Consider the following 27,234-nt stretch of genomic DNA (forward strand, 5'->3'; position numbering starts at 1 on the left):
TTTTAAAAAATTAATAAGGACAATATGAGTTTGATAATAATTTGGGGGAAAAGAGACAGAGACAAAAACATCTAGGAACCTTAAATGCATATTGTTAAGTGAAAGAAGTCAATCTGAAAAGGCTACATAACGTATGATTCCAACTACATGATATTCCAGCAAAGGTAAAACTATGGAGGCAGTAAAAAGATCAGTGATTGTCAGGGGTATGAGAGGAAAGTGAGGGATGAATAGGCAGAGTACTCTAGGGCAGTGACACTATGCTATATGACACTGCAATGGTAGATCAAGTCATTATAGGTTTGTCAGAACCCACAAAATGTACACCTCCAAGAGTGAAACCTAATATAAACTATGGATTTTAGTAAAGAATAATGTATTGGCTCACCTATTGTTAACAAATTTAAGACATCAATGGCAAGATGTCAACAGGTGACTCCAGGGGTGAGGGAGTACATATGGGAACTCTGTACTTTCCACTCAATTTTTCTGTAAATCTAAAACTGCTCCAAAAAAAAAAAAAAAAAAAACCAATCTAATGATTAAAAACAATTTGATCGTTTTAATAATTAGTCTTTTTAGTACTGACTTCAAGAATTCTATATATACTCAGGATTCAAGAATTCAGTTCAATCCTATATATATTCTTATATATACACACACACACACACACACATATATATGGTTAGCAAATATTTTCTCCCATTCTGCAGGTCAACTTTTCATGTTGTTGACTTTGACATACAAAGTTGGATAAAGTCCTACTTGTTTTTCCTTTTGTAACCTGTGTTATTGGTGTCAGATATAAGAAACAGCGTAATCAAGGGTCTTAAAGATTAATTCTTGTATTTTCTTTGAAGATGATACAGTTTCAGCTAGTACATTTAAGTCTGTGATTCATTCCGAGTTAAATTCTGCATATGGTATTAAGGGTCAAACTTCATTCTGCTACAAGTATATATCCATTTGTTAAAGAACCCACTACTGAAGACTATTCTTTCCCCCACTGAATTATCTTGGCAGCCATGTAGAAAATCAACTGGCCATTAAGTGTGAAGGCTTATTCCTGGACTTTCAATTTCTGTCTATTGATTTTTTTCCCCCTACCCTTTTGCCAGAAAAACACTGTCTTGATTACTGACATTTTTAGTGACCTTTGAAATAAAGAAGAATGAGCCCTCCGACTTTGTTTCTTTTACAAGACTGTTTGGGCTATCCAGGGCCCCTTGAATTTCCACATGAATTTTAGGATCATCTTGTCAATTTCTCCAAAAGAGAAAAATAGAATTTTCACACAGGCAGCACTGAATCTGAGGATCAATTTGGGAGTCCTGCCGTCTTCAAAGTATTGTTTTCTGGTCCATGAACATGGGATGTTGCTCCATCTACTTCTTTCAACAAATTTTTGAAGTCTTTAGTATACAAATGAGTCTTGTACTTCTTTTAAAAGATTTATTCCTAGATTTTTTATTTTTTTGATGCTATTGTACATGGAATTGTTTTCCTAATTTTCATGTTGTTTGTTGTTAGATATATATAAAAATCATTTTTGTATACTGATCTCATTAGAATCATTTATATACAAGATCATGATACATGCAATCAGAAATACTTATACACCTTCCTTTTCAATCGAGAAGCCTTTAAGCTATTTCCCTGTCTAACTGCTCCAGCTAAAACTTCCCATACAATACTGAATAGAAGTAGCAAAAGCAGACATTCTTGTTTTGTCCCTGATCTTATGGAAAACCACTCAATCTTTCATCATTAAGTATAAAGTTGGCCGTGGCTTTCCACAGATGCTCTTTATTGGGGCGAGGAAGTTTTCAGCTTATTCCTAGATTGCTGAATGTTTTTAACACAAAATTGTGCAGGATCTTGTTAAATGCTTTTTCTGTCTCTGATGACAGAGACAAACATACCTCTTGTCCTTTATTCTATGGCACAGTATTTACATATAACCTACGCACATATAACCTTCTGTATACTTTAAATCACCCCTAGATTGTTCATAATACCACCGTGTCTGTGACACTATGGATTGTAGTCCTCCAAGCTCCTCTGTCCAGGGGATTCTCCAGGCAAGAATAGTGGAGTGGGTTGCCATTTCCTCCTCCAGAAGATCTTCCTCATCCAGGGATCAAACCAGTGTCTCCTGTATTGCAGGTGAATTCTTTACACTTGAGCCACCGGGGAAGCCCAATACAATAAAAAGGTTATGTACAGTTGTTGGAGCATGTAGATTCAAGTTTTGCTTTCTGGAACTTTCTGGAAAATATTCCCCTGAATATTTCTAATCCGTAGTTGGAGGCAGAACCTATGGATACAGAGTGCAGACAGCATTTCTTTATTTTATATTGCTGGGTTTTGTTGAGGATTTTTGCATCCATACTCATTACAGATATTGGTCTGTATCTTTCTTTTGATGTCTTCGTCTGATTTTGGTTGTCAGGATAATAATGGCCTCAGTGCATGAGTCTGGAAGCACCCCCTCCTCTTTTATTTTCTAGAAGACTTTGTGAAGGACTGGTATAAATTCTTCTGTAGGTGTTTTGTACAACTGACCAGTGAAGGTGTGGGTTTTTCTTTATGGGAAGTTTTAAAACTACCTACTCAATCTCTTTACTAGTCATAGGTATGTATATTCAGTTTTTCTTTTTTTGTTGTTGTTTTTGTTAGTTTTAGTAGCTTGTTTCATTCTAAGATCTGTCCATTTTATCTCAGTAAATCCAACATTTTGGCATATAGTCATTCAAGGAATACTCTTATAATCTTTATTCCTACAATGTCAGCTGTCATGTCCTCTTATTTGTTCCTGATTTTGATAATTTGAGTATTCTTTTTTCATGTTCAGTCTAACTAAAACTTTATTGATTTTGTTGATCTTTAAAAACAAAAGCAACTTTTACCACTTTTTCTATTGATTTTGTTTTATTTCATTTATTTACATTCTAATCATTATCCTCCTCCTTCCTTCTGCTTGCTTTGGGTTTAGTCTACTCTTCTTTCCTGACTTTTAGGGCAGATGGTTAAGTTATTAATTTGAGGTCTCTTTTTTTTTTGGCCACACAATGCGGCTTGCAGGAGCTCAGTTTCCCAACCAGGGAGTGAACCCAGGCCACAGCAATGAAAGCCTGGAATCTCAACCACTAGGCCACCAGGGAACTCCCAGGATCTTTCTTTTTTTTTAAGACTGACATTTTACAACCATAAATCTCCACTAAGTGCATCCCCTAACTTGCATCCCCTAAATTTCAGTGTGTTGTGCTTTCATCATTCATCCCAATGTGCTTTCTAATTTACCATTTTTTTCCTTCGATCATCTGCTTATTTTGAGGTGTAATTTAATTCTCACATTATTTGTGAATTTCCCAAATTTCCTTCTGTTACTGATTTCTAATTTCATTTCACTGTGGCCAAAGAACACACTGTGTGATTTCAATCCTTTTAAATTTACCAAGGTTTGTTTTATGGCCTAACATATTTCTACACTAGAGAATGTTCCATGTGCAATTGAGAAAAATTCTGCTGCTCTTGGATACAGTATTCTACAGATGTCTGCTTGGTCTAGTTGGTTTACGGTTGTGCTCAAGCCTTCCATATCCTTGTTGCCTACTTGGTTTATCCGCTACTCAAAGTGGGGTATTAAAGTCTCTAACCTTTGTATTTGAATTGTCTATTTCACCCTTCGATTCTGCCAGTTCATATATTTTGGGGCTGTTTTGTTCCTCATGGGCTTCCCCAGTGGCTCAGATGGTAAAGAATCCGCCTGTAATGTGGGAGACCTGGGTTCGATCCCTGGGTTGGGAAAAGGACATCTTTTTTGGGTGCTAGTTCTAGAAGGTCTTGTAGGTCTTCATAGAACTGTTCAACTTGAGCTTCTTCAGTATTACTGTTTGGGGCATAGACTTGGATTACTGTGATACTGAATGGTTTGCCTTGGAAACGAAAAGAGATCATTCTGTCGTTTTTGAGACTGCACCCAAGAACTGCATTTCAGACTCTTTCATTGACTATGCAGGCTACTCCATTTCTTCTAAAGGATTCCTGCCCACCGTAGTAGATATAATGGTTATCTGAGTTAAATTCACCCATTTCAGTCCATTTTAGTTTACTGATTCCTAAAATGTCTATGTTCACTCTTGCCATCTCCTATTTGACCACTTCCAATTTACCTTGATTCACGGAGCTAACACTCTAGGCTCCTATGCAATACTGTTCTTTACAGTGTAAGACTTTACTTCCATCACCAGTCACATCAACAAGTGGGAGCTGTTTTTGCTTCGGCTCTGTCTCTTCATTCTTTCTGGAGTTATTTCTCCACTCTTCTCCAGCAGCTTACTGGGTATCCTCATAGGACTTCCCTCATAGCTCAGTCAGTCAAGAATCTGCCTGCAATGCAGGAGACCTGAGTTCAATTCCTAGGTCAGGAAGATCCTCTGGAGAAGGAAATGGCAACCCACTCCAGTATTCTTGCCTGGAGAATCCCATGGACAAAGGAGCCTGTCAGGCTACAGTCCATGGGATCACAAGAGTCAGACATGACTTAGCGACTAAACCACCTCCACCACCACCACAGACCTGGGGAGTTCATCTTTCAGTTTCACATCTTTTTGCCTTTTCATACTGTTTCCCTGTGTATGGGCTACTTTTTTTTTTTTTTTAATAAGTGAATATTTTAAAAAATATATTGTGGCAACTCCAGAAATCAGAATCTTCCACCTCTTGAGGTTTGCTATTGTTACTATTTGCTTAGTGATTTTCTTGGAATAATTCTGTAAAGCCTATATCCTGTCATATGTGGTCTCTACTTCATTAGCTTAATTCAACAAGCTGAATATGTTGCCTAAATGCCATGAAAAAGTAAGTCTACTTTAAAAAAAAAAATATTTTTTGTTGCACCGGGTCTCTGCTACACGCAGGCTTTCTCTAATCGTGGCAAGCTATTTTCTCTAGTTGCAGTGCGTGGGCTTCTTATTGTAGCGGGTTCTCTTGTTGCAGAACATGGTCTCTAGAGCATGAAGGCTTCAGCTGTGCATGGCTTTAGTTGCCCCAAGGTATGCGGAATCTTCCCAGACCAAGGACTGAACCAATGTCCCCCTACATTGGCAGGTGGATTCTTTACTACTGGATCACCAGTCGTCTTTCTGTTTTTGCCAAACAGCTCTGTGTGTGTGTTGGGGCATCCTTTCAATATTTCAGTAGGAAGTTAAGAGCTCTGCCTTGCCCTTCATCTCCTACCTGTATGGAGACTTTTGGTAAAGAAGAGTGAGGGATTATAGCCTTCTCAAGTCATTCCCTGGCAGACACAAAGCACTATACATTTGTGCTACCTTCCAGAGTACTAGGAAAACATCAGAGGTTTTCAAAGTCCTCTATGGATATCCTTTATCTCAGTTTTTCTTTTTAAATTTTTTGTCAGCCTTTTGTTACCTGAACTGGTAATTCCTCCTCAGACAAATGTCATGTTAAACAATTCCCAATGATTCTTTCTGATAAGTGCCCTGGAACAGATAGATCTTTTGGCAGAGTGGGCTCTGAATCAAATAAAAACAAATGCTGAGAGCAGAGGTTTTCAGAATGTTGCCAAATAGGTCAAAGAGTGACAATTCTGTGGAGATGGGCTTTTGCAGAGTTTCAAAACCATTTTGCTTCCTCAAGTGGAGGCTAGGAAGCTTACTGGTTCAAGGTTCAAATGCCACCAAGCTCACTGTTCTGACATCCATGTGTTTTTCTTGAATAAAACTTTCTAGGATTATGATAAGCCTTTAATTTCCAGAGATCTAAAAAAGTGAATGCCCTCCACTCTCTGGTTTCAAATGCTGATAACTTGGAACTCAATTTCCAGCACCAAACTTTCCCCAAATCTCACACTGCATAAACACTGTCTGCTGTTGGTTCTCCCTTGTGTCTTGTTCATCTTTGTATTCCCAGTGCCTAGCACAGTCTCCAATGAATATATATTAAATGACTGGAAGGCATGCCTGTATTATTTCTCATAGTAACAGTGAGAATGTACTATATCTCAAAATAAAATGTCTTACTTTAAAAAAAAAGAGCACCTTGGCTGTTGTAGAAAATAAATTCTGGGGCAAGAACAGATGTTATTAGAAGTCTTTCATGATAATCAGTGAATTAAACACCAATGGTACAACAGGTAGTCACTGGCATAAAAGAATGTGCATTTAGATGACTTATTTGTCTTCTTCAGTTATCATCATGCTTAGGCTACCAAGGTAAACTAGTATTCTGGCCAGTGACATTACTGTAATATTTTAATGTTTACCTTTCTCAAAAATGATGGTTTTCAATCTAGTATTCTCCTGATCAGTTCTGGAGTATAATGCAAATAATTTGTTCCTAATGAAGCGAAGCGAAGTGAAGTCACTCAGTCATGTCCAACTCTTCAAGACCCCATGGACTGTAGCCTACCAGGCTCCTCAGTCCATGGAATTTTTCAGGCAAGAGTATTGGAGTGGGTTGCCATTTCCTTCTCCATTGTTCCTAATAGGAGATCTTAAAAAACAAGCTGGTAAATGTTTCTTTCAAAACAGAGACAAAGTAGATTTAAGGTTATCCATATAATGAGATTTCTCTCACTTGCAACCCTGAGTAGGAAAAAGGGAGGAGTTACTCTTTGCAAGTCTTCATGTCGAACAACCCTGAATCTGCTTTGGGAGAATTATTCATCAGGTTCACAGACATCACCTGAAAAAAATGGCTGTACTTCTAAACACCAGGTTTCTTTTAAACTGCAGCAATACCACAGACCAACACTATGCTATCAAGTTGGTCACTTGTATGTTTCTTGAAGAAATAAATGGTCACTGATGCTTCTGATTAAATCCTGTGGCTTAATCTGAGTATCTGAGTATCTGAGTAATCTGAGTAATCTGAGTATCTGAGAGATACCTGAACTGTCCTACTGAATTCTTGAAAATGACTATGTCTGACTAACTCTACATAATGATCCCTACAGTATAATCATGTATCAACCAAAATACCCACATGTAACCCATGAAAGTGGCTTCCCAAGTGGCTCAGTTGGTAAAGAATCTGCCTGCAATGCAGGAGATGTGGGTTCAATTCCTGGGTCGGGAAGATCCCTTGGAGAAAGAAATGGCAACCCACTCCAATATTCTTGCCTGGAGAATCCCACGGGTAGAGGAGCCTGGCAGGCTATAGTCCATAAAGTCACAAAGAGTCAGACACTACTGAAGTGACTGAGTACAACCCATGAAAGTAACAGTAAAAGTGAGATCCAAATATATGAGTTCTAGGAAGAAGTTTCTTCAAAGTTAGTTAAAAGAACTCTGGGGGACTTCCCTGGTGATCAGTGGTTAAGAATCCACCCTGAAATGTAGGGGACATGGGTTCAGTCTCTGATTGGGAAGCTAAGATCCCACACGCTGCAGAACAACTAAGTCCGCAAGTCACAACTACAGAGTCTGTGTGCGGCAACGAAAGACCCTGCACATCACAACTAAGACCCAATGCAGCTAAGTAAATAAAATATTTAAAAAAATAAATAAATAAAAGAACTCTGCTTTAGGAGATAAATATTTAAATTGGCAAACCTTCCAATTCTTCATACAATCTAACTTTAGTGTATTTTCTGAGTGTACATCTTATTCACCATATGACCATAAGGTTACATGAAGTAAATTATTCAGATTTTAATTACACACTTTATTATTCCTCATTCAGGATCCATCTTAATCTTATTTAAGCTACACCTGGAATTTCTATGCTCTTGTTTACTGTTTCTTCTATTCCCAAACTGAATTCCCAGTGGGTCCTGTTTAAATGTATTTGCTCTGTTTATCATTTATATACCTAGTGACTGAGTTAATTCCCAACAGTGTTAGACCAGTGAGGAAATCAGGTCCTGTTTGTCTTTGTCTTTTCCTTTTCCCATCAAGAGAAGAAACAAGCCTCACAACCACATCAGACACTGAAGATATAGTTCATTAAAGGATCAAGACTGAACCCCTACCTTATCTGTGCCAACAATTCTGCAGACAGATTTCTTGCTCTTCATAGTAACAGAAGTGCTTCATGTTTAAAACAGCTTTATCCTTTATACTATATGTGGAAAACTTGATCTTTGCAAAGATTCTCCCTTTCAGTAATAAAAATATAAAAATTCTGGCTTTGAAGCTGACTCCATCAATTAATCTTAACTGCACCTGGCTAAATCTTCCCCAGCAGAGGTTTCCCATTACACACACCCATTATTGTGATACCCACAGGTGCCAACACATAACTACTTTTATTCCCAGCTGTTGCCAAAGTTAATTTGACTCTTCTCCTGAACTCAGAAGATGGCAAATGTGTATGTAACTTTGCTGCCTTAGAACATATGCTGATTTTAAACTCCAATTAATGAACATCAAGTGATTCACTGGTCTTTTTCCAAAGCAAATTTTTAAGATTTCTTTAACTGTGCTCTCACTTGCAAATAAAAAGCATCACTGGATAAGAGACTAATTATGATGGTACCAGTGTTCCTTTAAAAATAATTTTATGAAGCGTGCCAAACGTTTTCACATCAACATACTTAACAAATTAACCCCAATCATTATAAAAATATTTTAAGTTGCACCTATACATAAATGTATAAACATGAATGGAATGAAATACCACCAAAATGTTTCCTATGAGAACACGACTCATCAATGTTTACAAACTAGTAATAAGTAGTACAGTGTAAAAAGAGCTGGCCAGGGAGTCAGGAGATCTGAGTTCTGGCCTGGGCTTGGACTCAATAATTAGCTTAACGAAGGTAGGGCCTTGGAAACACTACCTCTTGGCCTCAGTCTCACCATTGATAAAACATGGAAGGTTAAACTAAATGATATTTAATGGTTGTAATACACTAGGAAATCTGAATCTTGCACAGCAAACGTCAGCAAACATTTTTTGTAAAGGGTCAGAGAGAAAATATTTTCAATGCTGCTGGTCAAATGGTCTCGGTTACAGCTATTCAGCTCTGCTACTGTGGAGCAAAGCCAGTCATAGATAATAAACCAGTGGGCGTGATTGTGTTCCAGTAAAACTTTACAAAAACAAACAGCAGGGTGGATCTGGTCCACAGGCCATAGTTTGCCAGTCCCTATTGTAGAAAAACCAAATCATACTTCCAATAACCCAACAAATTTATTGATATCTGTATAACCTTAGGAAGAAATCCTATTTTCTTGCCTTGTTATTAATAAACCAGGAAAGATTCTGTACAAAGTGGCCCATGTTCTCCCTTCTTTGCCATTTTTGTCAGCAGCAGAACACTCCCTTTCTTCCAGTCTCTCAAGGTCTCATGAGTCTCCTGAAGGGAATCTCTGTACATTATCCTCTATTTTGGTCCTGTCAGCAAGCCCCATTCTTTTTCCTCTTGCTAACTCCAATCTCTTCTCCCAAATTTATTTCTGTCTATGCTTCCTAAAACACTATTTCAGTCATTTTACTTCCTATCTTCAAAACCGTCCTCATTTCTACTGCCTCAGAAGTTCAAATGCATGCCGTTTCCGAGGACTTACTTTTCCCTATCCAACAGATCTTATTACTTTTCATAAGACCTCAACATCCACTCTTTTCCCCAGGCAAGGTGTTCTCTAGTGGTTCCCTACAAAGTGCACGTTCATTTCTGTACCTTTACTATCACATTTATCCCTAAACCATTCTTTTTACCTACAAAAACCCCACCAATATTTCAAGGTCCAACTCAAGGATCAATTTTTGTAAAGCCTTATAAGAGGATCTACACCACTCTACAAAGATATGCTCTCCATTTCTACATAATCTCAGGGAACTACCATATAGTTAAGTATCTTACTACTGTTTCTGGTAACCAAACTAGGCCATACACACACTTCTGTATTTGCCAGTGCCTAATACAATGCTAAAAACAAAACAGGTTTCAAATAAACAAAGTCTGAGAGATTAAAGGAAAAGTTGTTATTATAGAAGAAGAATCAAATCCAAGGTCTAGCAATTTTGCTTCTTCTGAATTCTTTTGGCATGTATCAGGTGCTGAGACTAACCATTACTCCATCTTACTCTGATTAAACTTCCCAACACATAACATTGCAGCTGTTATTAGAGGCAAGCAATCTTCCATCTCCTTATCCTTCCCAACATTTCCGTGGCTTTGTAGTACAGTCTGAAGTCAGGGAACATGACACCTCCAGCTTTGTTGCTCTTTCTCAAGACTGTTTTGGCTACTTGAGATTTTTCATGTTTTCCATACAAATTTTAGAATTCTTTGTTCTAGTTCTATGAAAAGTGCCACTGGCACTTGATAGGGTTTGCACTGAAATCTGTAGACTGCCATGAGTATTGTCTTTATAACAGTAGTAATTCTTCCAATCCAGGAACACAGTATATCTTTCCATCTGTGTCACCTTCAATTTCTTTCATGAGTGTCTTATTATAGCTTTCCTTTTTTTTTTTTAATAGAATAAAACACTTTATTTCTTTAGGTCCGTTTTAGGTTCACAGCAAAATTGAGAGAAAGGTACAGAGATTTCCCACTTAGCCCCTGCCACTGCCTCCCCCATTATCAAGGTTTCCCCACTGGAGCATGACATTTGTTTCAACTGATGATACTACTTGACAAATCACAACCACCCAGAGTCCATAGTTTACATTATGGTTCACTCTTGGTGTTGCACGTTCTATGGGTTTGGACAAAGACACAGTGACATGTTTTACACATCATGTTATAGTATTATGGCATTATACATATATTATAGTATAATTATGATACATTATATTATCACACAGAGTAGTTTAATGCCCTAAAATTCCCACTTGCTCCACCTAATCTTCCCTCCCTCCCTTTTCAGACTGGCTTCTTCAATTGGTAATATGCATTTAAACTTCCTCCAAGTGTTTTTATGGCTCAACAACTCACCTGTTTTTAACACTGAATAATATTCTTTGTCTGGATGTACCACAGTTTAATTATCCTTTCACCTGTGTGTCAGTCACTCAGTCGTGTCCAACTCTTTGCAACCCCATGAACTATAGCCCACCAGGTTCCTCTGTCCCTGGGATTCTCCCGGCAAGAATACTGGAGTGGGTTGCCATTGTCTACTCCAGGGGGGTCTTATAGTTTTCTGAATACAGGTATTTTCCTCCATACATAAACACATTCCAAGGTACTTTACTCTTTTTCATGTGACTATAAATGAGATTGTTTTCTCTGACAGTTCACTGTTACTGTACAGAAAGTGTAAGAGATTTCTGTATATTTATTTTGCATCCTGAATTCATTGATGAGTTTTACTGAACTCATGATGAATTCTACTGAACTCACTGATGAGCTCTAATAGTTTTTTGATGATGTCTTTGGAACTTTCTATGTAAAACATGTCATCTGCAGACAGTGACAATTTTACTTCTTCCTTTTCAATCTGGATTCTTCTTTTTTTTTGTCTGACTACTCTGCAATGTGGGAGACCTGGGTTCGATCCCTGGGTTGGGAAGATCCCCTGGATAAGGGAAAGGCTTCCCACTCCAGTATTCTGGCCTGAAGAATTGCAGGGACTCTACAGTCCATAGGGGCGCACAGAGTCGGACGCGACAGAATGACTTTCACTTTCACTCTGGCTAGAACTTCCAATATCATGTTGAATCAAAGTGGTAAGAGTGAAAATCCTCATTCTGTTCCTGATCTTAGAAGAAATGTTTTCAGTTTTTCACCACTGAGTATGACGTTAGTTGTGGGCTTGTCAGATATGGCCTTTGTTATGTTGAGGTATGTACCCTCTATTCACACTTTTTGAGTTTTTTATTTTTTTTTCTTATCACAAATGGATGCTGAATTTTGTAAAGCCTTTTTTGCATCTATTGAGATTAACATAATTTTTATTCTTCAATTTAATGTGCTGAGTCACACCGACCAATTTGCAGACGTGTGTGTGCTTAGTCGCTCAGTTGTGCCTGACTCTTTGCAACCCCATGGACTGTAGCCCGCCAGGCTCCTCTGTCCATGGAATTCTCCAGGCAAGAATACTGGAGTTGGTTGCCATGCCCTCCTCCAGGAGATCTCCCCAACCCAGGGATCGAACCCAGGTTTCCCGTGCTGCAGGTGGATTTTCTACCACCTGAGCCACCAGGGAAGCCCAAGAATACTGGAGTGGATAGCCTATCCCTTCTCCAGGGGAACTTTCTGACCCAGGAATCAACCCTGGGGTCTCATGCATTGCAGGTGGATTCTTTACCAGCTGAGCTACCAGGGAAGCCCAGATGTCAAACCATAATCACATCCCTGGGATAAATCCCACTTGATCATAGTACATGATCCTTTATTGTTGAATTCACTTTGCTAATATTTCATTGGGAAGTTTTACATCTATGTTTACCAGTAATATTAACCTGTAATTTTCTTTTTTCATGGTGTCTTTGTCTGGTTTTAGTATCAGGGTGATGCTGACCTTGTGTAATGAGTTTGAAGTATTTTTTCTTCTTAATTCTTTTTATTTATTATTTTTGGCTGTGCCTGGATTTTGTTGCTACACGTGGGCTTTCTCTAGTTGCAGCACATGGGCTTCTCATTGTGGTGGCTTCTCTTGTTGCAGGGCACAGGCTAAAGGTACCTGGGCTTCAGCAGCTGATGTATGCAGGCTTAGCTGCCCCAAGGTGTGTGAAATCTTCCCAGACCAGGGATCAAACCAGTGTCTCCTATATTGCCAGGTGGATTCTTAACCACTGGACCACCAGGGAAGTCCTGAAGTATCCCTTCCTCTACAAGATTTTAGAATAGTTTGAGGACAGGTATTAATTCTTCTGTAATGTTTGGAACATTCACCTCTGAAGCCATCTTCTCCTGGAGTTTTGTTTTTTAGGAGTTTTAAAAACTACTAACAATTTCATTACTGGTAATTGATCTGTTCCTATTTTCTATTTCTTCCTGGTTCAGTGTTGGGAGAGGTACATTTCTAGAAATTTGTCCATTTCTTCCAGGTTATCCATTTATTGGCATATAGCTGTCTGCAGTAATTTCTTATGATCTTTTGTATTTCCCTGGTGTCAGTTGTGAGCTCTCTTCATTTCTGAATTGATTTGGGCCCTCATTTTTTTCTTGATGAGTCTGATCAAATTTTGTTTATCTTTTCAAAGAAACAGCTTGTTGAAAGTTTCAATGATCTTTTCTATTATGTTTTTTTAAAAATTTCTCTTTCATTTATTCCTGCTTTGATTCCTTATGATTTCTCACCTTCTACATTTTGGGTTTAGTTTGCTAAGTTCCTTTAGGTGTAAAGTTAGGTTGTTTACTTGATATTTTTCTTGTTTCCCAAGGTAGGCTTGTATTGCTATAAAACCTCCTCTTAGAAGTGCTTCTGTAGTTGGTTTTAGTGATGTGTTGGATGGCACAAGGCAACACCATAGCAGAATATGTTCAAGGAGAAAAACGTGAAACAGTAAGTTCAGAAAATTCATTTGAGAAATTATACTGAAAGGGGAGGGGAGAAACAAGGTGGTAGCTGAAAGAAGCATTTCTTTTTAAAAAATGGAAGAAATAACAGTATAAGTGCTGTTAAGACGGTTACAAGCAGAGGGGGAATTGATAATACAGTAGAGAAAAGGAGAACTGCTGCAGCATTAACCTTGAGGGGACAAGAGCAGATGGGATCTCATACAAAAGTCAAGGAGACTGTCGGCCTTTGCGGGGGAAAGCAGATATAGTTTATCCTTAGTAACAGAAGAGAAGGTGTAAATACATAAATGCAGGTAGGTCAATAGAAGTCAAAGAAATTCTCTTCCAACATTCCCAATTTCCTCAGAGAAAGAGGAAGAAAGCTCATCAGTGGAGACAGAGATGGGACAGAAGGTGCTGTAGTACAGGTTAAAAGAAAAAGTTAAGAGTATGAAATAGTAACCTCAGAGAGAGGGAGAGTGAATAGACTAAAGAAACACAGTGTGACTCAATTAAAGTAAATCAGCTGGCAGGTTTTTCCCCACCCAAACTATTAATGCAGGTAAAGATACAAAGGAGGTGGAGATGTAGGGATAATGAGGATACACATTAGTCAAATAAGTATAATTAAGGAAAAGACCAGCAGAGGAGTTGAGGGTATATGCAAAGGAGTGATAATAGTGACTGACTATGGAAAGCAGGGTAAGGAGTGAAATGAGTACATGAGAAGAGTGAAGCAGAGTGAAAAGTGGATGGGACCGATAGATTTGTTGGTCCTGGTGGAGTCTGTATATTAAAGTCTAAATATAGGGGCTTCCCTTGTAGCTCAATGGTCAAGAATTCACCTGCCAATGCAAGAAACATGGGTTTCATCCCTGATCTGGGAGGATCTCACATGCCAAGGAGCAACTAAGCCACACTCTTGAACCTGTGTTCTAGAGGCTGGGAGCCGCAACTACTGGAACCTGCACATCCTTGAGCCCCGGCTCTACAACGAGAGAGGCCACTGCAATGAGAAACCCGAGCCCCACAACTAGAGTAGCCCCCATTCTCAGCAACTAGAGAAAAGCCCACAGAGCAACAAAGACCCAGCACAGCAAAAAATAAACAAATAAAATTATTAAAATGGAAAGACAGTGTCACTTGGAGAATGAGATATTTACAGCTGAAATTTTCATAGAAGTTTAAGAATCACTACAGCATAGAACCAGATCCTCGTGATTTCTTCATTTAACAAGTTCAGTGTAGAGGTAAAATGAGAATCCATATTAAAACCTGAATGACAGGTAAGAGAATTAAAGATAGATGATGAAATATAGCCTTGGAATTCCTTATTTTTCTCTGTATAATTTATCAAAAGACTAATTCCAACATTTCTAAGGAAAACGATGATTTAGGCAAAAAAAAAAAAAAAAAAAAACCACCAAAAAAACCCGTTTGTCTGCTTGATTATTGTTCAAGGTGTATCCATAGGTTCTAAAGTCCTATACTTCTCTGCTTACAGAGTTAAATGTATAAAGTAACTTAAAGCTAACTGCCATTATCTTTAGTTTTATCTCTCTTTTTTTAGTTTTATCTCTTGACACCACTATTAATAACATCTACATTTCCCAGAGAAATTGTTTAAGAAGAAAAAATGACTTTCACATTTAAACATTTCAAAACAAACCATCAGCCAAATTCACAAGCATTTATCTGCATATTTTTAAGTATCTACTTTTCAAATACACCTAAAAGACACAATTTTATATTCAATGTGCTGAGGAGTTAAATATACAATTAAAATGGTACTTATCAGTAGCCTGACCAAAAACAAGTCTTGGTTTTCATCCCGTCATGCAACAATTATTAAAATCCAACAAACTCACTGTATGAATGACAACAGCAGTTACTTGCTTTACCTACCTCCTTAATAGCCTCTTCATTAGGAAGGATGGAACATAAGCATGTGATGTAGGCTTGCTGAAAAGATGACACATTTGAAATTTCTTTAGATTCTGCACACAGTTTTGATAAAGCTGTAGCCTGGGGGATGCAGTTAGATTTCAACAAATGTTTTATTCGCATTTGCAGAAAGAAAGGTCCTTCTTGTGCAATCAATTTATTGACTAGAAAAAAGGAAAAATAAAACAGTTTGATAACATACCACATAACACATCAAGGTTGTGAAGATGAAAGTTTGATATCTTTTGTTGTTGTTTTAGCAGATAAAAGGTCAGCTGACATAACTGGAAGTTTACTCTGATCTCTGTACTCATTTAACAGAGCAAAGAGCAAAATAATGTTGCTAATTATTCCCATATCACTTAGCAGTTTTACTTTGAACATCAAACCATTAAAAAAAAATTATTTTTAACTCGATTTTTTAGCCATACCAAATGGCATGTGGGATCCTAGTTCCCTGACCAAGGATCGAACGAACCCATGCCCCCCTGCATTGGAAGCATAGAGCCCCAAACATTGGACCACCAGGGAAGTACCACAAACAGCAAACCTTTTAATAAAGCTACTACTAGCATTTCACCAAAATTTATTCTTTCACTTTCTCCTCCTTCACATCCTGATAAGGATAGTAAGGAACAGTGAAATGAACTATAAACATAAGAACAAGGAAAAATGAAGTATCCTGTGTAATATTAACAACTACCACTTAAAACACTCATGAGGGACCAAGCTTCTGAGTGTTTTTACACACCTCTCATTTATTCTTCACACCACCACCAAGGCAAGTATTGTTATCCCCGGTTTAAGATTAGGAAAATTAATACTCAGAGAAATTAGGTAACTTGCCAAGGATTCCAAAGTCAGTGGTGGTCTTTCCTCTAAACCAGGCATTTCTCAAAGTGTGTTCCACCGAGCAAAAGACCTGAGAGATAGTCCTAGAAAAAAAAAGGATTCCTTGGTCAAATCTCTGAACAGTCCTGCAATGAAGAAAACTGTTCACTCTTATTTAAACCCAATTTTACCCAAACTGATTTGACCAGAGAACCCTTTTACACATATCATTAACATGACATAAAGTCCATGTTCCTGGTTCAGTACACACTTTGGAAAATGCTGCTTGGAGCAGTACTCACATTGACTTTTACAGTGTTCTGAACAAGCCCTTGACTTATAAATAGTAAATATTCAGCAAGTGTGTGGCATTGTTACACAGTATTACTTAAAGAACAGAGGTGGGAATGTACATGTTAAGATGACTTGCAAGCGAACACTTTAGGTGTTTTAGATGGTTCACCTAACACGGTGTTTCTCAAACTTGAAAATGCCTTCTGAATCACTAGGGAAATCCTATTAAAACGTAGATTTTAATTCAGTAGGTCTGCAATGGGATCTGAGATTGTGCTTTTCTAATAAGCCTCAAATGTTATCATCCATGCTACTCAGTCTACAGGCCACATGTGGAACAGAAATCATTAAAATTAATGATAAACCACCAGGGCTGGGGGAACCACTGGCCCAATCTTAACTACATATGAGAATCAACTCTAGAGATTTTTAAATTTTCTCTTTTAAAAAAATAGGTAACACTATACATGCAAATGACACAAAAGTCAAAAGGCCCACAAAAAGATGTATAGTTAAAAGTTGTTTCCTTTCTACTCTGACTCCAGTCTCTTAGTCTCTTTCCTCAAGAAACAACAATCATTTTTGTTTATCCTTCCAGTACAGTTTGTTAATCCTTCTGAGTACAGAAGACCTATTTCTTTTCCTATTTAATATATCATACAGGTCATTCTACCACATCACTGTACACTGAGAGCTCAATACTTTTAACAAGTGTGTATTATTCCACTGTACAGATCAATTATAACTAATTTAACCAATCCCCTCCTGACAAACTTGCAAGTTGTTTCCAATCTTTGGCAATTGTCAATAATGCTACAGTTTACAGCCCTGTACAGAGACCGTTTCACTATGCGTGGTTAGAAAAAAAATTATAGAAAATTATAGAAAAAATTCCTTGAAGTGAAACTGCTGCCAGATTGATGTTCGGAGATTGTACCAATTTATACTCCCAGCACGCATAGGTGGAAGGGCTTGTTTCCTGCGGCACTTCAAAAAGGTCAGAATTCAGAGCTTCAACTCTGGAGATCCTGATTTAGCAGATGAAGCCTGGACCTGGGATATGGGTCTGTGTATTCTGGCTTTAAATTCCACAGATACTCTAATACACAGTCAAGGTCAAAAGGCATGGACAGAAAATAGATCACTTGCATTTGGACTTCTTTACTTTAGTCCCACAAGCACTAAATTCCACAAAGTGAACTCACAATCATATCTCAAATAGCTCCTCATTCCTTACTTCTATTTTCAGTAATGGTATTCGCTCAATTTTTTAAAAAAATGAAATTCTGGAATTACCCTTCCTTGCCAACTCCTTTCCTAAGAAAATCAACTTAGTTACCGTGTCCTAGCAATTCTTTTAAAAATTCTCTCCAACTGAATTACTTCATGTTATTTCCTGCCACATCTGTCCCCTCCATCCTAAACTGCCTGACATCAGATTATGCTCCACTGATCTACTCTATCAAGTATACGCATTTTCACAAATCTCACACCTGAAAACAGGTATGTTAGCTATACAGCCCAACCCCTTCTAAATTCCCCTAACATTTTACTTCTTTTACCACACTTATTTTTCTCTTTACATATAGTAATAAATGATCAGAGTATATAAAGGCTAAGATCTTAGATTTTGGAATCAATTAACTGAGGCCAAATCATGACTCTCACACATGCTAGTTGTGAGGCCCGTGGACAAATCAGACCTTCTTGAGCCTCAAGTTTCTTTAACGATGAAAAGCTTACCTCGCAGAGATGAAAGGATGATAAACGAAATACCAGAATGCAAGGAAGACACTGAACACAGGGGCCAGGCGGAGTGAACGCTCAATAGTACTGCTATTATTTGCTCTGATATCGACCTGATTATACAATCAGCAATTTGAGGACAAATACCGTGCCTTGTTAACTTTTGGGTAAAACCATGTATTTAGAAATGAAATGGTTATCACTTTTAATCAATCAAAAACTTTTAAATATTTCCTCACCTGGGTTCAAATTCTGTCTCCACAATTTTAACTATATGGCCTTGCTCATGTGTAATCTCTCGCCTGTTGAATGGATTAAATGAGACGGAAAGTACTAATACAGTGCCCATCACATAACAGGCACGCTATAAATTACAGCTATTATTTCTATGAGGTAAAACTACTTTACTCAATAGATTACAGTCACAGTTAAACCACTGTATCAATTTTTAACACAGAAATCAAAACTGCATTTTAAAAACACTTTGTTATGTTAAAATCAATCCTTATACTTAACTGTATTTTTAAAAAGGAATCCATCCATACACTTGAACATTTAAAATGACACAATAAAGTGTACACTAAGGGAAATCAGTCCTGAATATTCATTAGAAGGACTGATGCTGAAGCTGAAACTCCAATACTTTGGCCACCTGATGCCACCTTCATTTGAAAAGACCCTGATGCTGGAAAAGACTGAGGGCAGGAGGAGAAGGGGATGACAGAGGATGAGATGGTTAGATGGCATTACCAACTCAATGGACATGGATTTGGGTGGACTCCGGGAATTGGTGATGGACAAGGAGGCCTGGCTCGCTACGGTTCATGAGGTCACAAAGAGTCGGACACGACTGAGCGACTGAACTGAACAAGAAACTGAATACTATTAATTCCAGAGGTAGGAGGGTGAAATATTTGATTAGTTACATCAGGAAAAATAAACAAGGGACATTTAATGCAATTCCATTTCTTCCCTCTGGAGCTTGAACCTGTCTACAAAGGTCATGCACTCTTCACTCCTGGATCCTTATCTGGGAATCTGCCAATTCTAGGATCCTTTTGCAACTATTTGGAGTTGTCCTCTAACACTTTTTTTTTTAAAAAAACTTCCCAGGTGGCGCTAGTAAAGATCCCTCCTGCCAATGCAATTTTTAATAATGATAAAGGCAATCACTGAGCGTCCACCTGCCTATATTTACAAAAGGATGCCATTTATCAAGAACCTCAACGTAAAACATATATACAAATCTATTTCTATTTAACAGGTCTTTTTTTCTTCTTGTCAGTATAACTGATAAGCAGTAGAATTATCAGAGGTAAGGGACCAAGAGAAAATCTAAGCACTCTTATTATCAATCATCGCACTATAAAGAAAAACCCAAATAACATGTATACAATAGGTTATCAAACTTGGGGAATGAATAAGTTAACAGAAATATTGTAAGACGTGTCTCCATGCTTCAGTTGTGCCCATTTCTCTGCAACCTTATGGATTGTAGCCCACCAGGCTCCGGTGACCACGGGCTTCTCCAGCCAACACTGGAGTTGGTTGCCGCGCCCTCCCTCCAGGGGAGCTCCCTGACCCAGGGTCAAATCCGGGTGTCTTAGTCTCCTGCTGGCGGGTTCTTTCCCATCAGTGCCACCTGGGAGGCCCATATTTTAAGATATCAACATACAAAAGGCCTGAGACTTGAACTACAGATATATCGAAAGTGTAAATAAAAACTGTTTTGAAACTCATTCTTATTCCAGAAACATACTTAACAAAGATGTGATCCTTGTTAATTTTCTACTAACTTAAAGCAAACAAAATCATAATTGTTGGACATGTAAAATGAGGTATTTTGTGCATCTAAATGCAAACACATCAACCCAAATCTGTAAATCTGTTGGTCTTCAACTGACAATTTTTAAATAAAAATTTTCTTCTTTGTACATCTCTATAAAATGCTAAACTCCAATGTTTCATAAATCTAAAATAAAAAGTAATTTTCTGCCATAGTCCTCAGCTCTAGTAACCAATAAACAAAATATAAGCAAAGCTCTACTATATAACCAGGACTAGAAGCAGATTATTAATTTCTATCACAGGAGCTCTGTATAAACATTGTTATTCAAAGCAATATTTAAAAACAAGTACAAAGGGATACTTTTAAAACTCTATGTTAAAATTCAAGAATCTTTAAACAAAACATTAAGTGTTAATGGCTAGTTTTTATTATTCAAAGGAGCCCAGAATGACTGGTTATTTCACACAGGTGAAATTCACAAAATTTTAACCCATAAAAAATTTTTAATTCTCTTAGAACTAAATCCTCCTTCAGTAGTCAGTACAGTTTTAAGCTTACCTTCTTCTGTTTCTACTGGCTGTTGAGACAGTATTTTAAGAAGAACAGGATTTTTCCACACCCCTTCCTTGGTAACATGAACCAGTATTTGTAGGTTATTATTCCCAAATTCCAATAATGCATCATGTGATTCCTTAAAAAAAAAAAAAAAAAAAAAAAGCATATCCAGAAAACAGGCAATATCTGAAAGTCTATGAAAAGCCCTGTATCTTGGATTTCCTAAAAATAAATAAGCAGGGGGGAAAAAATAGCTATCCTCAAAGTTTTATGAAATTCTGTTGCTACTTTTAAATAATGAAACTAGGGCATTTTCTCTAAGTTAAAGAGTACCTTTAAAATGTTTTCCTGAATTCCCCTAGGTAAAATTATCATCACAATTCAATTTACATCCTTGAATTACTAAATTATTTTAAGGTCACTGGCACAGCTTTATTTTAAAAGATTTCGCAGTATTCACATAGGCAACCTATTCCTTCTAACATAAGCATGACAAGGATATCTACTCTTATGTTTCTTTTTAATTGTTTAAACTCTTCTATCAGAAGACTTTTTACATGACAGATGGCTCCATGGACTTTCAATGCAGGGGCCACAGGTTCAATCCTTGGTTGGGAAACTAAGATTCCACAAGCTGAGCAGCATGACCAAATATAAAGACAAAAAATTTTTAAATAACATCAGATAGAGTCTTCAAAAACTATGGTGGAATTTTAAAAATAATTTCTTGTTTAAGGTAACACTATCCGAAGTCCACACCTTGAAATCTACAATACAGAAATACAAGTGCAAGATGTTCACTCTAGCATTATTTACAATAAACAGCAAAGAGATCTGGCCAAATAATTTATGGTACAGCCACATAACAGAATCCCAGACAGTGATCAAGGAAGATCTACATATGCAATCCTAGACATATGTCCACGATAAAATCATTAAGTTTAAAAGGTTGCAAAACATAGAATCTCATTTTTATTTAAAACTCCATTTCAGAATGTATTTTTACATACATAAAGAAAAGGTCTGGAAGGGTTACACAAGCTGTAAATAGTGGTTGAGAATGCTCTCTGTGGCCTGCCTGGTAAAACTATTCTCTTACCAAAGGTATCCTCAAAACAGTCTGATGTCTTATCCATTTTTACCTAAAATAAGAAAACTTCAATTTTTCATGCTTTGTATTTCTACAGGGATTGTGTCTTATATTTATCTGTACCTCTACTGTATTTATTTTATTGAACACATATTCAGAAATGTGAATGTATATATCCTGAATTGTCTCATAAATATTTTAACAAAGTTGTACAGGTAGGGAGGAAGGCAAATATTTTATTTAGGCATACAATCTAAAAAAAAAAAAAAAAAAAAAAAGAAGAGATACTAAGAAAGTATTGCTCTGCAAAGGGATACTAATAAAAAAATAATAGTAACAGCCCTAATAAGAATAAGTTCATTTGCCCTTCTAGAATGTCTTATGCCAGGGCAAAACTACTGGCATACTCCAAAAGAGAGAATGACAAAATCAATATGCTCTGTATGAAAGATGATTTTAACAACTATATGAATACGTGAAGAGTTAGGACATTATAGGGATTAGAACATGCCAAGGACATGACAAAGAATTCTTCTTAAACAGAAAATCTAAAAAGTAACAATTATTCAGGAGTTGGCGATGGACAAGGAGGCCTGGCGTACTGAGGTCCACAGGGTCGCAAAGAGTCAGACATGACTGAACTGAACTGAACATTTTATCATTTCGTTTTGGATTAAACAGTCAAGAAGAAATTAATTTTCAAATAATGAGCTATGTCTGTTAACATGCAAACCTTGACTTATGCCTGCATGAAACAGGTCCAGGCTACTATGGAGTTTGTGTCCTTGAGGAAACAGTTAAACAAAGCAAGTTCTAGGTATAAATCTAGGTGTTAACTTTAGGCAAGTTAATTCACCTCTCTATGCCTGCCTCCCTATTTATAAATTGTGGTTCAAATGATCTCTGTGGTATATAAGATTTGCAATTTGATTAAAAGATACAAAATGTAAAAATAATGTAGAGTACTGTTTGCCACATAGTTAATGACAATAACTGCATGATAGCTTTCTTACTTATTATGTCTGTTTTCTTTCAATATCTCCACTGCTAACCGGCAAATCTGTCTTCTAGTGCTGGCAGTACACTTGCTTTTCTTCTCCTACCTTACTCTCCTCTCCCCAACTTGCTATTTTCTGATCTGCTCATCTAAGAATGCTCATTATCAAGCCAACAGATGAACTAACAGCTCTCCTGTAAGTAAAATGCATGAACAGAATCTCTGATGACTACTTTTAATTGTTAGCATTATAAGTCCCTGAAATTTTAAGGGAAATTACTAGATCAATGTACTATGAATGAATCAAATAGTGTTACATAATAAACATATACAATCTTATATTTTAATAGATTTATTCTGTCTAAAATTTTGTTTCTGAAGAATGAAAAATTTTTTGTTTACTTCTAAGCTATGTAAAGACTAACAAAACCAAATGAAAGGAAAAAACCCAATAATTTTTAGGATGCTCTCTTCATCTGGAAGGCGTCTTTCTCATTCCATGAACTTAGCACAATATAGAATGAACTTGCTTTTGTTCTAAGTTTCCAATTTCAGTTTGCTGGGAGAAATTAACTAGGTGTCTTGGCTATCCAATCAGAGAACTTTTTTGAGGACAAAATCAACCCACCTGTAAAGACTGAAGGAAGAGTACCCAGGCTTCACATGGCAGTTCACTTTCAGACACTGAAAGCAGTAATTCAAAACAACTCCTAGAATATGAAAAACTAAGTCAGTATATAACACTGGTTATAGTCATAATCAAGTACAGTATGACAGTGACACAATATACATTTTAGATTTATTTGGACTATTTCAAATTTTTCAAATTCTTTACTCTTCAAAATTTTATTCAACATTGTTATATTAACTTTTCAACTTAAAAAAAAAGAAAAACTATGAAGCTTTAGAGAAGGAATAACAGGATTATAAAACAAAGAATGTATGTGTTCCAAAAAAAAAAAAGTATGATGTTAGAGGTCTGGGATTTTGGAAAATAGGAAAGAAAACAGTTAAGACTACAGAAAAGCAAAATCGATCACCTACACTAAAATTTATCCTACCAACAATCTGTAAACCGTGATTCCAGAACTAAAAACTAACAGCTGTTATATTTTTTCACTCTGCAAATAAAATACATTAAAGGTGTAATTTTGTCTGCTATTAGGCAGGCAAGTATTAAAATATCAGCTAAATCATTATGGGCTCTCAGGGTGGTAATTTTATACTGTGCCCTGATACTTTCTGCTAGTAAAATTCGAATAATACAACTGAGTTGCAGAATTTCACAATAATTCCCTCAAAGACCACTACACCTTCCAGATACTCTGTCACTTCAGCTGATCTATACCTAAGGACAAAAAGAAAACATATCAACCTAAGCCTGAGTAGAAAGAGAGACTCTAGGGGCAATTAAATATTAACTGCAGCTGCTTGATTGCAGTTTCACTTATACTTGTCTCCTGAAAATGGGAATATAAAGCGGTCAGAGCAAAGAAAATTTCATTCAAAGGTTATGACCCTTTAAACAATGTGATGCCATAGTAAAGAGAAGTCTGACAAACATCACAACCAGAAACACTCAGTTTTCAGAGTGACTTAAGCTCTTACACTTACAGCACTAATCTGCCGAGCACCAAGAGGACATCCTCGCACTCAGTGGTCAGATACGGGCGGGCGCTGGCAAAGCTCTGGATGGAAAGTCGGTACACCTCCAGAAGATACGCAATATGCTCCGAGGCGTTCTTGTTGCTTGCATACTGCAGCAAGGTCTAAAAAATAAAGTTTCAATTATTTTAAAAATAAAGACAATGAAACAAATAAGACTATCTTTGTTCTCAAATGCAGCACCCCGTCCCTTTTTTCTAAAGATGCATACACCTTTTATTTGGCTCTAGTTCGTTGAGAGAATTCTATTTTCATCACTTAAAGAACTATTTCTGCTAAATTAAAGAAAATGCAGAACTGATCTATTGACATGAGAATAAATCTATGAATAGAGCCATAAAATGCTGATAGTTGTTCTCAATAGAGGTCTGGAATTATTATCTCTGAAATTTAGTAATTAGCTTCATTAATAACAACACTAAATTGAGCACCAACCATGCACCAATACACTGGTTAAACAAGACTATGATTCCTGCCTTATACAAAAGACATTGCTGTGTGTGGCCCTTAGCTCTTTTTTTCCCACACACACAGAACTGATTAGGCTTAATTTACACTCATCAATTTATAAAAGGTTATGGCTATATTTAATGAAGTTATTTCAAAAACTAACATATATGCCAGATGCTCCAAAATCACTGCGGACAGTGACAGTAGCCACGAAATTAAAAGATGCTTGCTCCTCAAAAGAAGAGCTATGACAAACTTAGACAGCGTATTAAAAAGTAGAGACATCACTTTGCCTACAAAGATCTTATAGTCAAAGATACGGTTTTTCCAAGAGTCATGTAGGGATATGAGAGCTGGACCACAAAGAAGCCTGAACGCCAAAGAAGTGATGCTTTCAAACTGTGGTGCTGGAGAAGACCCTTGAGAGTCCTCTGGACAGTAAGGAAGTTAAACCAGTCAATCCTAAAGGAAATCAACCCTGTTTATTCACTGTAAGGACTGATGCTGAAGCTGAAGCTCCAGTACTTTGGCCCCCTGATGCAAAGAGCCAACTCACTGGAAAAGATCCTGATGCTGGGAAAGACTGAGGGCAGGAGAAGCAGGGGTGACAGAGGATGACATGGTTAGCTGGTATCACTGACTCAATGGACAGGAGTTGAAGCAAACTCTGGGAGAGAGTGAAAAGACAGGGAAGCTTGGCGTGCTGCAGGTCTTGGGGTAGCAAAGAGTCAGACACAACTTAGCGACTGAACAACAACAATGCCAGATGCCAGTTTATTTGTTTACAAAGGGGACAGTCATATTACCACCTAGAGTACCTCATTCCCCATATTCTAATAGGTTTTCTGGTGAGTTAAAAATCTAAAACAAAGGAAAACCAGAACCATAATAAGGCCTGAAAAATTACATGTTCAAACCACAATGGAAAGCTGTCTTCTGTTCTCTTTGGACAGTGTGGAAAATAGGCTAAGTTCTTGTTTGGAGTCTCTCTAGGTTCCACGAAGTTGCTCTCCCTTCCAGTAATATACTTCTTTCCTCTAACAACTGAATAAGTTTTGCTTATGCTTAATTGATACATGCTTAATTAACAGGTTAAGACTTGAATTATGCAAGTTTCCCACCACCTAGAACACACATTCTGACTGGTTAGGTAGGCAGTTAAGGCTACTTCAGTAATAATCTCTTCAAGGATTCCTAACTTCCTATATGCTGATCTTTCTGCCTAGCAAACTACAAATAGCTTGGTGGTACTGCAGGATTCCATTGATTTTCTATAGTTTTTTTTCTGTAGTTTTCACAATAACAGTCCTTGTATCAGTTCTGATAATTAAGAACTGTCTTGATTATTAAAAAAAAAAAAAACAGGGAAATGAATGATAAACCATTATATCATATACTTTAATAAAAGCTCACTTAACTTACACACTGAATTATCTGATCATTGCATACTTAAATATCAAGATACTTAAGCTATTAAGTTGGTAAGAAAAGTAATTGTGGTAACACACAGAAATCTCTTGCATTCCTATACACTAACAATGAGAAAACAGAAAGAGAAATTAAGGAAACAATACCATTCACCATTGCAACAAAAAGAATAAAATACTTAGGAGTATATCTACCTAAAGAAACAAAAGACCTATACATAGAAAACTATAAAACACTGATGAAAGAAATCAAAGAGGACACAAACAGATGGAGAAATGGTATACCGTGTTCATGGATTGGAAGAATCAATATTGTCAAAATGGCTATACTACCCAAAGCAATCTATAGGTTCAATGCAATCCCTATCAAACTACCAACGGTATTTTTCACAGAACTAGAACAAATAATTTCACAATTTCTATGGAAATACAAAAAACCTCGAATAGCCAAAGTAACCTTGAGAAAGAAGAATGGAACTGGAGGAATCAACCTGCCTGACTTCAGACTATACTACAAAGCCACAGTCATCAAGACAGTATGGTACTGGCACAAAGACAGAAATATAGATCAATGGAACAGAATAGAAAGCCCAGAGATAAATCCACGAACCTATGGACACCTTATCTTCGACAAAGGAGGCAAGGATATACAATGGAAAAAAGACAACCTCTTTAACAAGCGGTGCTGGGAAAACTGGTCAATCACCTGTAAAAGAATGAAACTAGAATACTTTCTAACACCATACACAAAAATAAACTCAAAATGGATTAAAGATCTAAATGTTAAGACCAGAAACTATAAAACTCCTAGAGGAGAACATAGGCAAAACACTCTCCGACATAAATCACAGCAGGATCCTCTATGACCCACATCCCAGAATTTTAGAAACAAAAGCAAAAATAAACAAATGGGACCTAATGAAACTTAAAAGCTTTTGCACAACAAAGGAAACTATAAGCAAGGTGAAAAGACAGCCCTCAGATTGGGAGAAAATAATAGCAAACGAAGCAACAGACAAAGGATTA

General features: G+C 37.1%; 1 protein-coding gene across 1 annotated transcript in view; it reads right to left on the reverse strand.

Moving 5' to 3' along the window:
* RLF (RLF zinc finger) overlaps window positions 1-27,234 on the reverse strand; it is an 80,741-nt gene that overhangs the window by 23,737 nt on the left and 29,770 nt on the right. Inside the window, exons 2-5 of the mRNA XM_020894094.2 lie at window positions 24,281-24,435; window positions 23,295-23,376; window positions 20,583-20,715; window positions 15,326-15,528 (exon numbers count right to left, since the gene is read on the reverse strand). Of these exons, the coding sequence (XP_020749753.2) occupies window positions 15,326-15,528; window positions 20,583-20,715; window positions 23,295-23,376; window positions 24,281-24,435 (573 nt within the window). The remainder of the gene's footprint in view (window positions 1-15,325; window positions 15,529-20,582; window positions 20,716-23,294; window positions 23,377-24,280; window positions 24,436-27,234) is intronic.

Source organism: Odocoileus virginianus, chromosome 5 (genome assembly GCF_023699985.2).
Source record: "Odocoileus virginianus isolate 20LAN1187 ecotype Illinois chromosome 5, Ovbor_1.2, whole genome shotgun sequence".
NCBI lineage: Eukaryota > Metazoa > Chordata > Mammalia > Artiodactyla > Cervidae > Odocoileus > Odocoileus virginianus.